The sequence below is a fragment of the Jaculus jaculus genome, chromosome 4 (assembly GCF_020740685.1).
Source record: "Jaculus jaculus isolate mJacJac1 chromosome 4, mJacJac1.mat.Y.cur, whole genome shotgun sequence".
Taxonomy (NCBI): Eukaryota; Metazoa; Chordata; class Mammalia; order Rodentia; family Dipodidae; genus Jaculus; species Jaculus jaculus.
The window spans coordinates 132,707,615-132,721,104 of record NC_059105.1 but is presented as its reverse complement, the minus strand read 5'-3'; the positions used below and the strand labels follow the sequence as shown (position 1 = coordinate 132,721,104).

The 13,490-nt window shown below is 40.1% G+C and overlaps 1 protein-coding gene across 1 annotated transcript in view; it reads left to right on the top strand.

Annotated features, from left to right (window-relative positions):
* The window catches only part of Usp34 (ubiquitin specific peptidase 34), a 299,630-nt gene that overhangs the window by 196,832 nt on the left and 89,308 nt on the right, over positions 1-13,490 (top strand). Inside the window, exons 44-49 of the mRNA XM_045147284.1 lie at positions 786-851; positions 2,361-2,507; positions 2,600-2,656; positions 2,748-2,825; positions 3,841-3,935; positions 13,160-13,332. Of these exons, the coding sequence (XP_045003219.1) occupies positions 786-851; positions 2,361-2,507; positions 2,600-2,656; positions 2,748-2,825; positions 3,841-3,935; positions 13,160-13,332 (616 nt within the window). The remainder of the gene's footprint in view (positions 1-785; positions 852-2,360; positions 2,508-2,599; positions 2,657-2,747; positions 2,826-3,840; positions 3,936-13,159; positions 13,333-13,490) is intronic.

Below are 13,490 nucleotides of genomic sequence, written 5' to 3'. Positions count from 1 at the left end.
GACTAGCAATCAGAACTAAGTCTGTGACCATCATGCTTATGCACACCTTAATTCCAATACTTGGTAGGTAGAGGTAGGAGGGTTGTAAGTGTTATATCAACCTGAGGTACCTGAGACTGTACCCTAAAAACATTTATTTATTTAGAGAATAGGTGTGCCATGGTCTCTTGTCATTATAAATGAACTTAAGACACATGCGCCATCTTTTATATTGTTTTATGTAGGTACTGGGGAATGGAACCCAGGCCATCAGGCTTTGCAAGCAAGGACTTTTAACTGCTGATGTATCTTTTTGCCCCTTCCCCCCACTTATTTTTAAAGGCAGCTAAATCTCATAAGTAAGCTTAGCCAGATTGACAAATCTTTATTTTGTTTTTGTGTTTTGATACTTACATGGTTTTCAAAGATTATGTATGATATTCTTTATATGTTCCAAAAAAATCTAAAGATATGATTGATGATGGAATGTGATTTTGATTTATGACTTTCCATATAAAAGGCAATTTATTGCAGTGTTTTTTCTTTTTGTAAACTAGCATAGTACCAATATAAATATTGATCTAGTAAGCAGCTCTTTTGAAAAATGTGTCTGTTTAGTTTTCTAACATAAAACATTCTAATTTGTCTAAGGCTATAGTTTCTAAAGAAAGGGTAAATTGTGAGTGTTTTCTGCATGTTGCCAAACACATGAAAACAGATAAAGTGTTAAGCTCATTTCCAGACTGCTAGAATGTTAGGTGTGTCACCAATAGTGTTTTGATAGAAAATTTCCTCTTGCTTTCCAGTATTCAGAAGATATGAAGCACAAAACCACTCTTCTAGAACTTCAGAAGATGTTCACATATTTAATGGTATGTTTGTAAATTAGGAAAGCTGTTAATTTGTCTTTTGTATCATATCTTTTCCCTGTCATACAATTGTCTTACAAAATGCATAAGCCTGGTACTTTCTGACTTCTGTATTTCTCTTAATTCTAATACTCATAACTATAAAAGTTGTCAATTATTTTTACTTTATTTCTTATATTTTTAAAAATTTATTATTAAAGAGAGAAAGAGGCAGATAGAGAAAATGGGTGTGCCAGGGCCTGTAGTCACTGCCAATGAACTACAGATGCTTGTGTCACCTTGTATATCTGGCTTATGTGGGTCCTGGGGAATCGAACCTGGGTCCTTTGGCTTTGCTGGTAGGTACCTTAACTTCAATGTCATCACTCCAGCCTTATTTATTTATTCTGTATTTGAGAGGGGGAGAGGCAGATGCAAATTGAGAATATGCACATCTGGGCCTCTAGCCACTTAGGAGCTTCAAAAGTTTGTTTTGGTCTGGAGAGATAGCTTAGTGGTGATGGTGCTTGACTGTGAAGCCTAAGGACCCAGGTTCAATTCTCCAGGACCCACATAAACCAGATGCACAAGGTAGCACATGTGCCTGAAGTTATTTGCAGTGGCTAAAGGCATTGGCATGCCCATTCTCATTCTCTCTTTTTTCTCTCTCTACCTTTCTCTATTTCTTTCTCTTAAATAAATAAATATTATTTTGGAGTTTGTTTTATGCTTGGAAATTCAATTGAATCCCTTAAATCCCAAATTTTGGGTTTGAAATTAAGATTAATTTAAGATCTTACCAATACCATTAAATTGAAAAGGCCATGAAAAGTAAACAAAAATGAAATAAAGACTGCATTTCAAAAAACTTAGTTTGGGGCTGGAGAGATGACTTACAGGTTAAGGGATTTGCCTGAGAAGCCTAACAACTGATGTTTGGCGCTGCAAATCCCACATAAGCCAAATGCACAAGGTGGTGTAAGTGTTCAAGATCACACATACACACAAGGTAGCACACACTTCTCAAGTTCAATTTTAGCGGCTGGAGGTCCTAGTGCACCAATTCTCCCTCTTGCGTGTAAAAAACTTGGTTTGGTTGGATGTAGTGGCACATATCTGGAATCCTAGTACTTCAGAACCTTTGACAAAAGGATGGAGAATTGAAGACCAGCCCAGGTTACATAGTAAAACCCAGTGTTGTGTGGGTGTTGGTGATGGTGATGAAACAAAATTTTTTTTGTTGCATTGTCACTTGTGTTTTATTTTATTTATCCCCACTCCAGGTGATGATTTTAGTTTAATTTTGTTCTCAGTTTTGTTTGTTGTTTGTTTGTACAGTCCCTCCCTTTGTCCTGAAGGGCCAAGAATTTATATCCAAGACTAGCCTTGAACTCCTGATCCTCCTGCCTAACTTCTAAGGGCTAAGACTACAAAAATGTACCAGCACATGCAGCATTTTATTTGCTCATTCATTTAACAACTTTTGTTACAGCTATTTTTTTCTGACACAACCTCCCCCCTTTTCCTTTATAGGAAAGTGAATGCAAAGCATATAATCCTAGACCTTTCTGCAAAACATATACTATGGATAAACAGCCTCTAAATACTGGAGAACAGAAAGATATGACAGAGTTTTTTACAGATCTGATCACTAAAATTGAAGAAATGTCTCCAGAACTGGTTAGTAGCAGAATACTGAAAAGTTTTTTATTGACGTTTTTACAGATGTACCTGCATTTTAATCACTGATTTCTGTTTGTTTTGTATTAAAGAAAAACACTGTCAAAAGTTTATTTGGAGGTGTGATAACCAACAATGTTGTATCCTTGGTAAGTTTACCTGTTGTTCTCTTTTGTTGATTTTTGTAGGTTTTAATAAGCTTTTGCTTGTTATAATAAATTGCAATTTTTTTTGGTCCAGGATTGTGAACATGTTAGTCAAACTGCTGAAGAGTTTTATACTGTGAGGTGCCAGGTGGCTGATATGAAGAATATTTATGTGAGTAAAATTGTACATAATTTTGAGATTTTTTTTTTATTTTTTTTTTAATTTATTTATTTGAGAGCGACAGACACAGAGAGAAAGACAGGTAGAGGGAGAGAGAGAGAGAATGGGCGCGCCAGGGCTTCCAGCCTCTGCAAACGAACTCCAGACACGTGCGCCCCCTTGTGCATCTGGCTAACGTGGGACCTGGGGAACCGAGCCTCGAACCGGGGTCCTTAGGCTTCACAGGCAAGCGCTTAACCGCTAAGCCATCTCTCCAGCCCAATTTTGAGATTTTTATAATGCCTTTAACTATATGTGGTGTGTTGTTTTCAAAGGAAATGATTGCTTCATGTGTTTTATTTTTGCTCTTCTGTTGAAGTAAGCATTAAGGGCACATCACATACTGTTTCTTGGCACACAGTTCAAATACTTAGTCCTTTGGAAAAAGGAATAAAGGCTGGGGAGATGGCTTAGCAATTAAAGGTTCTTGCTTACAAAGCATCCTGGGTTTGATTCCTCAGTATTCACATAAAGCCAGATACACAACTTGTCACATGTGTCTGGAGTTTGTTGTAGTGGCAAGAGACACTGGCATGCCATACTCCCCCCTGTACATATGTATATGCATGCATATGTAAGATTCATGTGAAGAAAAAAAAATGTTTAAATTAAAATTATAAATACACTTTAAAAAAGACCAGATTGGGGCTGGGCGTGGTGGCACACATCTTTAATCTCAGCACTAGGGAGGCAGAGGTAGGAGGATCGCCTTGAGTTTGAGGCCAGCCTGAGACTACATAGTGGTTTCCAGGCCAGACTGGTCTAGAGTGAAACCCTACTTCAAAAAACAAAACAAAACCAAACAAATATATACATATATATATATATACACACACACACACACACACACACACACACACACACACACACACAGATTGATTTTATGTGCCAGCTGATCAAATTGTAACTGGGATTTGTTAATAATGCTTTAAATAACGTGAATTTTCCTATGTGGTTTTATACACAGGAATCTCTTGATGAAGTTACTATCAAAGACACCTTAGAAGGTGACAACATGTATACTTGTTCCCATTGTGGGAAGAAAGTTCGAGCTGAGAAAAGGTATGTTTTTTGAAGTGTAATTCATATAATTCTCTTTTTTTCATTTTGAAATGTGATCCAGTAGAATTTAAAGATAAACTTAAATTTTGAATTGTGTGTAAATGTGTGTGACTATGTCATGCAGTGTGATTAATGTAAAATGAGCTCTTTGGAGCTGTTTCACACAGCAATATTTACTATTCAGTGAACTATAATTTAACAGAAATTATAAATTGGGATAGAGAGTGGAAATCTCTAAACTTAAAGAAATCCTAAATTTTTTAAAAAGTATTTTGCTTGGTTTGTTTTTTTTTTGTTTGTTTTTGAAGTAGGGTCTCCTAGCCAGGCTAACCTGGAATTTACTTTATAATCCCAGATTGGTCTTGAACTCACAGCAATTTTCATCCCACCTCTACCTTGATGCTGTGTTTAAAGGCATGCTCTACCACACCCAGCTTTTCATTTATCATTTATTTGCAATGAGAGAGAATAGGGCCTCTCACTTTTGCAACGAACTCCAGGTGCATGTACCACTTTGTGCATCTGGCTTTAAATGGGTACTGGGGAATTGAACTGAGGCCAGCCATTATGCTTTCAAGCAAATGCCCTTAATCCCTGAGCCATCTCTCTAGCCTAAGCCTAGATGTTTTCCTGGGTTGGATGAGGGTGTCGAGATAGGGTCTCGCTGTAGCCCAGGCTGACCTATGCAGAGTCAGGCTGACCTCGAACTTTACCTCAGCCTCTGGAGTGCTGGGATTAAAGGTGTGTGTTACCATGCCCAGCCAACCTAAGGAGATACATGAAAGGTCGAGGGAATGATCATCTTTATTACTGTCTATATTGACTCTGTCTAGTTTCGTGATATGGTCTTAGGTATGAAGAGCTAACTTTTACACAGTACTTCTTGTGTATATATGTGCACACACACATGGACATATGTGCCTATGGAGCTGTCATTATCTTTAAATTGCTAAGACAAAACACCTGACCAAAAGCAACTGATTAGAGGAAAGGGTTTATTTCAGCTTACAGTCTCACAGGGAAGTTTTACCATGAGTAGGAAAAAATGGTAGAGCAGAAGCTGGACATCACATCTTGCTATAAAAGCTGGCAGAATGCAGCAAGAGTGAGCTGAGCTCTGGTAAGGAAGATAGAAGCTGACTATAACACCTCTCTAAGCTTGTCCCCAGCAGTATCATCCATCAAGGCTTCACCTTCATATTGCCACCAGCTGGGGACCAAACATTCACAATCCATGAGTCCATGGGAAACATCTGATTCAAATCACCACAGGACTAGAGGTTGATATTGAGTGTCTTCTTCAATCATTCTCCACTTTATTATTATTATTATTATTTTTTAAAGTTTTTCAAGGTAGGGTCTCACTCTAGCCCAGGCTGACCTGGAATTAACTATGTAGTCTCAGGGTGGCCTCGAACTCATGGCAATCCTCCTACCTCTGCCTCCAGAGTGCTGGAATTAAAGGTGTGAACCACCACACCCAGCTCCACTTTGTTATTTTTTAATTTTATTTTATTCTATTCTATTTTATTTTATTTTATTTTATTTTATTTTTTTGCCTGTGAAGCCTAAGGACCCCGGTTTGAGGCTCGATTCCCCAGGATCCACATTAGCCAGATGCACAAGGGGTCACATGCATCTGGAGTTTGTTCACAGTGGCTGGATACTTTGTTATTTTTAAATTTTTTTTTTATTTTAATTTGTTTGTTTGAGAGTGACAGAGAGAGAGAGAGAGAGAGGCAGATACAGTGAAAGAATGGGCATGTCAGGGCCTCCAGCCACTGTAAATGAATTCCAGACGCGTGTGCCCCCTTGTGCATCTGGCTAATGTGGGTCCTGGGGAATGGAGTCTCAAACTGTGGTCCTTATTCTTCATAGACAAGTGCTTTACCACTAAGCCATCTCTCCGCCCATCTACTTTATTATTTTTATTTGCACTTGCACCTGTACAAATGTGTGTGATACATGGGCATATTGTTGTCACATTGCACATGCAGAGTTAAGAGGACAAATTTGTGCTGGAGGGATTGCCTAGCAGTTAAGGCATTTGCCTGCAAAGCCAAAGGACCCAGCTTCGATTCCCCAGGACCCATGTTAACCAGATGCACAAGGGGGTGCACACCTCTGGAGTTCGTTTGCAGTGGCTGGAGGTCCTGGCTCGCCCATTCATTCTGTCTCGGCCTCCCTCTTTCTCTGTCAAATAAATAAATAAAATATTTTTTATAAAAAGAGGAGGAATTCAAGGTGTTGATCCTCTCCTTCCAACTTGTTTGAGGCAGAGTGTCTCAGATCACTCTGTAAGGGCTAGACCTGGCCCAAGCATCTTTAACCACACCATCTCCTCAGCCCCATCTTATTTTTCAAGACAGGGACTCTCACTGAACCTAGAGCTCACCAATTTTGGTACACCATCTAGCAAGCAACCCCAAGCATCTTCATGTTTCCACCTGCCCAGCAATAGGTTTACAGGTATATGTTACTGCATGGGAATTTGAACTAGGGTCCTCATGGTTGCCATGTGAACACTTAACCAACTGAGTCTTCTCCCCAACCTTTTATATAGAAAGTACTTCTTCCAGAATTTTATAGATCCCATTCACTTAATGTGGCATTCTATTGTAATACGATCATTCTTGTCAGGCATGGTAGCACATGCCTTTAATCCCATCACTTGGGAGGCAGAGGTAGAATTGCTCTGTGTTCAAGGCCATCCTGAGACTACCTAGTGAATTCCAGGTCAGCCTGGGCTTAGAGTGAGACCCTACCTCAAAAAAATACAATTCTTATTTTCATTTTTTAATTTATTTTTATTACATATGGATATATTTAGTATGTAAACAACACATGTTGGTACCATTCTTTCCCTCCTCTTTGTCTCTTTTCTGAAGAGGCCTTCCTCATTGGGGCTGCAGGTCAACCCCATGGGGATTGTGGGTAATGTATTATGGGGCCAGAAGTCAGTTATGGGAGAGAGGCTAAATGTCCTAACTTGTGGCTGTAACAATCTTTCTGCCTCCTGTTCCACAAAATTCCCTGAGCCATGTTGGGTGCATTTTTAGTCTACTTCAGTGATGGGCACTTAGGAGACTCTGGATCTCTGGTTTGGTGGGTGTTAGGTGTCCTCAGTGTTTATCTCCTTCACCCTTGTGCTGATATCAGATTCACTAAGAAATTCCTCTGTGGTGGAGTGCTCTGGGTCGTTTATCTCCTCAGGTCCAGCTCCCATCTGAAAAAGAGAAGCAGATTCTCCAATGGAGAGTCAAGTCAGCACCAGTTAAATGGGATAGCCATTATTAATTTAGAGAGAATTTAAAGGGTATAGACCCTCTTATAGGCCAAGATTAGTTGGAGCTTGACAGTGGAAAGCAGAATCATTATCTGGATATGATTCTGACCTGTTTCCCAATTCCAGATATGGTATCTTTTCTGCTGACTAGACCTGTTAGAAAATCCAAGAGCAGTTGGTTACCCACCATGGCTGTGTGCCACTATTGCCCTTGTGTGAGCATCAAGTCAAGTTGTTTGATCCTGAGTCACTTAGACTTTGAATTGCTCAGACAGATGTTGGCTACTTCCCCCGGTAGTTCATGTAGTGTCTTCCAGCATTAGATGGTCTAATTGTCCGGCTCTCTTTTGGTTTCCTAGCAGGTCTCTCCATGGTCCATGCCAACAGCAATAGGGTCTTACCATTAACCCCTGACAGAAATCTGTCTTGTTTGTTTTGGTAGATCTAGTAGGTCTCTCTGTTCAACATCTCATTGTGTATGTAAACCACATCCTGGTACAGGGAGTTACTTGCCAGTGCCAAGGGAAAAGAAAAAGAGAAGAAAGATAAACAGGAAAAATTTAAGGTTACACTTCAGCTTATCATCTCCAGTGCCCTTTGATTCAGGTGCTCCCTCTTAAGGTCCTCTTGTGGGTTAATGGTCTGTATATTTGTCTGCACAAGAGCTTTTTTAGCTTCATGAGGTCCCGTTAGTTGAGTACTTGTTTAATTTCCTGGGCTACTGGCATTTTGTTCAGGAAGTCTATTCCCAGTCCTATATTATGGAGAGTTAGTTTCTCCTGTTTTTTCTTCTAGTAGTTAAAGAGTTTCAGGTCTTACGTTGAGGTCTTTAATCCATCTGGACTTGGTTTTTGTGTATGGCGAAATGAGTGGATCTAATTTAATTTTTCTACATACGGTTATCCAATTTGTCCAACACCATTTATTGAAGATGCTGTCTTTTCTCCAGTCTACATTATTGGCACCTTTGTCAAAGATAAGTAGCTGTAGTTTCTTGACCTAAGGTCTAGGTCTTCAATTCTGTTCTGTTGGTCTATGTTTCTGTTTCTATTCCCGTACCAGGCTGTTGTTGTCACTGTGGCTTTGTAATATAGCTTTAGATTAGGTGTGGTGATACCATCAGAGGTTTTTTTGTTTGTTTGTTTTGGCTGAGGATTTGTTTGGGTATCTGAAGCCTTCTACTATTCCATATGAATTTTCACATCATTTTTTTCAATCTCTGTGAAGAATAATGCTGTTATTTTTATTGGTGTTAAATCTGTATATTGCTTTTGGTAGAATTGCCATTTTCACAATATTCTACCTATCCAGGAGCATGGTAGGCCTTTCCATCTTCTCAAGTCCTTGATTTCTTTCTTAGTTTTTTTTTTTTTTAATGTTTTCATTATGTAGGCCTATTTTCATTTTAACAGGTGATTATATGTAATCTCAAGAAGAATAAAAGCACTTTGCACATGGTGGTCTCTAAGATAGGGGAGTAAATGAGCAGATTTATGGAAACAGTCCAAATGATTTTGAGTTTTCTTTAAGGCATCTGGTTGGAAGCTGTTTACTTTTAAGATTGGATCTTGCAAGGCCCTTTTTTCCCATTTGAAGTATCCTCAGTGGCAGGCATATTAGCATATGCCTTAACTGCTGAGCATTCTCTTCAGCCCTGCTTTTATATGTCTTTGGCCACATTATGTGCCACTCTCCTAAACAATTCTAAATAACAGCCCTGTAACAGATACGTTACAGAGAGGGAGAGAAAATGTGCATGACAGGTCCTCCAGTCACTGCAAATGACTCTAGATACATGTGCCACCTTGTGTACCTGGCTTATGTGAGTAATGGGGACTCAAACCTGGGTTGTTAGGATTTGCAGGCAAGTGCCTTAACTGCTTAGCCATCTCTCTGGCCCCTACTATAACTTTTTTTCTTTTTTGCTTTCAACAATTTTCCTTTTATTTATTTGTTTATTCATTCATTTTTTTTTCTGCATCCTTGCCAGCATTTATTGTCACTTGTTTTCTTTCTTTCTTTTTTAAATTTTTAGTAGCATTTTCCATGATTATAAAAAAAAAATCCATGGTAATCCCCCCCCCCCCCCCACTATAACTTTTTAAAAAGACTTTACTGGACTGGAGAACTAGCTTAGTGGTTAAGGCGCTTACACAGGATGAGGGCGGCAAATGTGTCTGGAGTTCATTTGCAGCGGCAGGAGGCCCTGGAGCACCTGCCCATTTTCTTTCTATTTCCCTCTTCTATTTTCTTTTCTCTCATTAACAAATACAAACAAACAAACTTTATTAAGCCAGATGTGGCAGTGCATGCCTTTTATCCCAGCAGTTGGCAAGCAGAGAGTTGGAAGATTACCTTGAGTTCAAGGCCCCCCTTAGAATACATAGTGAATGCAGGTCAGCCTGGGCTAGAGCAAGACCCCCTATCTCAGAAAACCAAAAAAAGAAAAAAATGTTATTGACAACCTTTGTACACTGTACCATGATCATAATCCACTCCTACCACCTCTCCTTTTCCCCCTTCCATGTCTTCCCTCCACCGAATTCTTTCTAAGTAATCTCTCTTCTATTTTGATAACATCTTTTGTAGATAGTATCAGGCACTGTGAAGTCATGAATACCACAGCAACATTGTAGTTGGAAGGTAGAATTGCAAAGCACTCCTTTTCTTCTTTATGCTCTTAACATTCTTTCCAGCCACCTCCTCCACAGTGTTTGCTGAGCACTGAGAGGTGTGATAAAAATGTCTCACTTAGTGCTAAATATACCACTGTCATTTCATAGCACTTTAGTGAGTTTTTAATTTCCCAGTGGTCACCTCCAACTGAAAAGAGAAGCCTCTCTAACCAAAAGTAAGAGAGAGTAGTATTAATATGTGAGCATAAGCATAAGTATTTAAGGGGCAGTTTGGTGGACATAATCATGTAGCCAGGCAATATTTCCCTAGCCATAGGCTTTTCATTACGCTTGCAGTACCAGACAGGAATTCCCTTCTGACCATTTGGCTTCCCCATGACAGATATAACACCATTGTACCTGTTGGTTGTCACCTTTACCCTGGCTGAGCAGCAGTTGAGCTTGTAGGTCCACTGCTGCTTTTGACCATTGATGTCAAGCTGCATAGCTATTTGTAGCATCATGACAGCTAGTCAACAGGGACCAGGCTTCCAGCTCAGCTCCAGCTTAATTTCTCTATCACTTGCAACCCAAGCCTGTGTAATCTTTAGCCATAAGGATCTTGCCATCTAGTTCTGGTGGACAACCAAGAGTGTTGGCAATAGCCTGTAATGTTTTAGGGGCATCAGGGACCTCCCTGATCAGTAGCTTCCTGGAAGTTCCATCCATGGGACTGAAATTTTCTTTTAACCATCTATTGCTTTTGGATACAGTTTCAATCACCCCTACAGGGTACTGCTACCCAAACACACACATGCGCGTGCACACACACACACACACACACACACACACCCCTCTTAAATAGGGTCTTGATCTAGCCTGTGCCAACCAGGAATTCAGTATCAGGGTGGTGTCAAACTCACCATGATACTACTACCTCTGTTTCCCAAGTGCTGGGATTAAAGGTTTGTGCCACCATTCCCAACTTTAAAAAAAAAACTGGATATCAAATATTTATATATATTATTTATTTGAGACACACACACACAGAGAGAAGAGAATGGGCATGCCAGGACCTCTAGCTACATATAAACTCCGCATGCATACACCACCTTATGCATTTGGCTTATGTTGGTACCATGAAATCAAACCTGGGAACTTAGGCTTTGCAGGTACATTAACTACTAAACCATTTCTCCATTCTGAAACTCTTGTCTTTTTTAACATGCGTATTTAGCTAGTGACAAAGTAGGTTTCCATAGGGCTTATTCATAACATCTTTAATTTTGCTCAGCCCTCTTCCCAGTTCATCCCCTTCCTTGTGTAATTTTTTTTATCATCTTTACTTAGGCATAGACTAGTCCTATCAGGATGGAGGAAAGATTTTTTTTTTTAATTTTTTTTTGGTGTTTATTTTTTTTATTTGAAAAGTGACAGACAGAGAGAGAGAAAGAGGCAGATATAGAGAGATAAAGAGAATGGGCACGCCAGGGTCCCCGGCCACTGCAAACGAACTCCAGACACATGCGCCCCTTGTGCATCTGGCTAACGTGGTTCCTGGAGAATCAAGCCTTGAACTGGGGTCCTCAGGCTTCACAGGCAAGTGCTTAACCGCCAAGCCATCTCTCCAGCCCTTTTTTTTAAAATTTTTAATTTCTTTATTTGAGAGCGACAGACACAGAGAGAAAGACAGATAGAAGGAGAGAGAGAATGGGCGCGCCAGGGCTTCCAGCCTCTGCAAACGAACTCCAGACGCGTGCGCCCCCTTGTGCATCTGGCTAATGTGGGACCTGGGGAACCGAGCCTCGAACCGGGGTCTTTAGGCTTCACAGGCAAGCACTTAACCGCTAAGCCATCTCTCCAGCCCAAGATTTTTTTTTTCACAATTTTTATTAACATTTTCCATAATTATAAAAAAATCCCATAGTAATACCTCCCCCCCACACTTTCCCCTTTGAAATTCCATTCTTCATCATAATGTATTTTGTTTACTTTAGGGGGGGCACTAGATCTTTCAGCTGCTGCAAATGAACTCCACATACGTACACAACCTTGTGCATCTGGCCTACATGGGTCCTGGGGAATCAAACCTGTGTCCTTTCACTTGTAGGCAAGTGCCTTAACCACTAAGCCATCCCTCCAGCCCCAGAATAGAGGAAGTTTTCATGTATGTGTGTGCACATAATTTTTTTTTTTTTTATTTGAGAGAGGGAGAGAGAGAGTGGTGCACCAGGGCCTCCCGCCACTGCAGATGAATGCCAGACATGTGTGCCCCTTGTGCATCTGGTTTATGTGGGTCCTGGGGAATCAAACCTGGGTCCTTTGGCTTTGCAGGCAAATACCTCAACTCTAAGCCATCACTCCAGCCGTTTGTATATAATTTTAATAAAAATGAGTGTGATTCAAAGTTGGGCATTATGACACACATGTATGAGTCCAGTACTAGGGAGGTGGAGACAGGAGGATGAAGAGTTCAGGTCTGTCCTGGGCCACATGAGACTGTCTCAACATAATAAAAACAAAACCAGACATGATGGCACATCTTTTTAATCCCAGCACTGGGGAGGCTGAGGTGGGCAATCAACATGAGTTCAAGGAGATCTGGGCTAGAGTGAGACCCTTCAAAAAAAAAAAAATTAATTAATTAAAAAAATACAAACAAGCCGGGCGTGGTGGCGCACGCCTTTAATCCCAGCACTCGGGAGGCAGAGGTAGGAGGATCGCCATGAGTTCAAGGCCACCCTGAGATGACAGAGTTAATTCCAGGTCAGCCTGGACCAGAGTGAGACTCTACCTTGAAAAACAAAAACAAAACAAAAAAAAACAAAAAAAAACAACCAAACAAAGTAAAGAATGTGTCTGGGTGAAGTGGTGCCCATCTTTAATCCCCACACTTGGGAGGTAGACATAGGACTATTGCCATGAGTTCGAGGCCACCCTGAGACTAGATAATGAATTCTAGGTCACCCTGGACTAGAGCCAGACCCGGCCTTGAATACTGCTACTTATTTTAAGTTGGTTGATTATTGAATAGATATAGCACTAACATTTTTTAAAGTATTGGGTTTTTTTTGCAATAGAGGGAAAGGGACTTGAGAGAGAGAGAAAGATAATGGGTACGCCAGGCCCTTCAGCTGCTGCAAACAGTCTCCAGACTCATACACCACCTTGTGCATCTGGCTTATGTCGGTCCTGGGTATTCAGCCTGGGGTCCTTTGGCTTTTCAGACAAGTGCCATAACTAGTAAGCCATCTTTCCAGCCCCTAAACGTCTTTTTAAAATGCAGTGTGTAACAAGGTTTTTTGTTTGTTTTTACTTCTCAGGGCATGTTTTAAGAAATTACCTCGTATTCTGAGTTTCAATACTATGAGATACACGTTTAATATGGTCACAATGATGAAAGAGAAAGTCAATACTCATTTTTCCTTCCCTTTACGATTGGATATGACACCTTATACAGAAGATTTTCTTATGGGAAAGAGTGACAGGAAAGAAGGTAAATTTCCATCTTTTTTTTTTTTTCCTGTGTTTGTTGTAAGTCTCCATTAATAAGGAAAGTCATGTTAATGGAGATAAGATGTCAATAAGACAGTTAACAAAATTAAATTACTAATAATGTGAAACATTCATTTACTTAGACACCATGGGAAACAA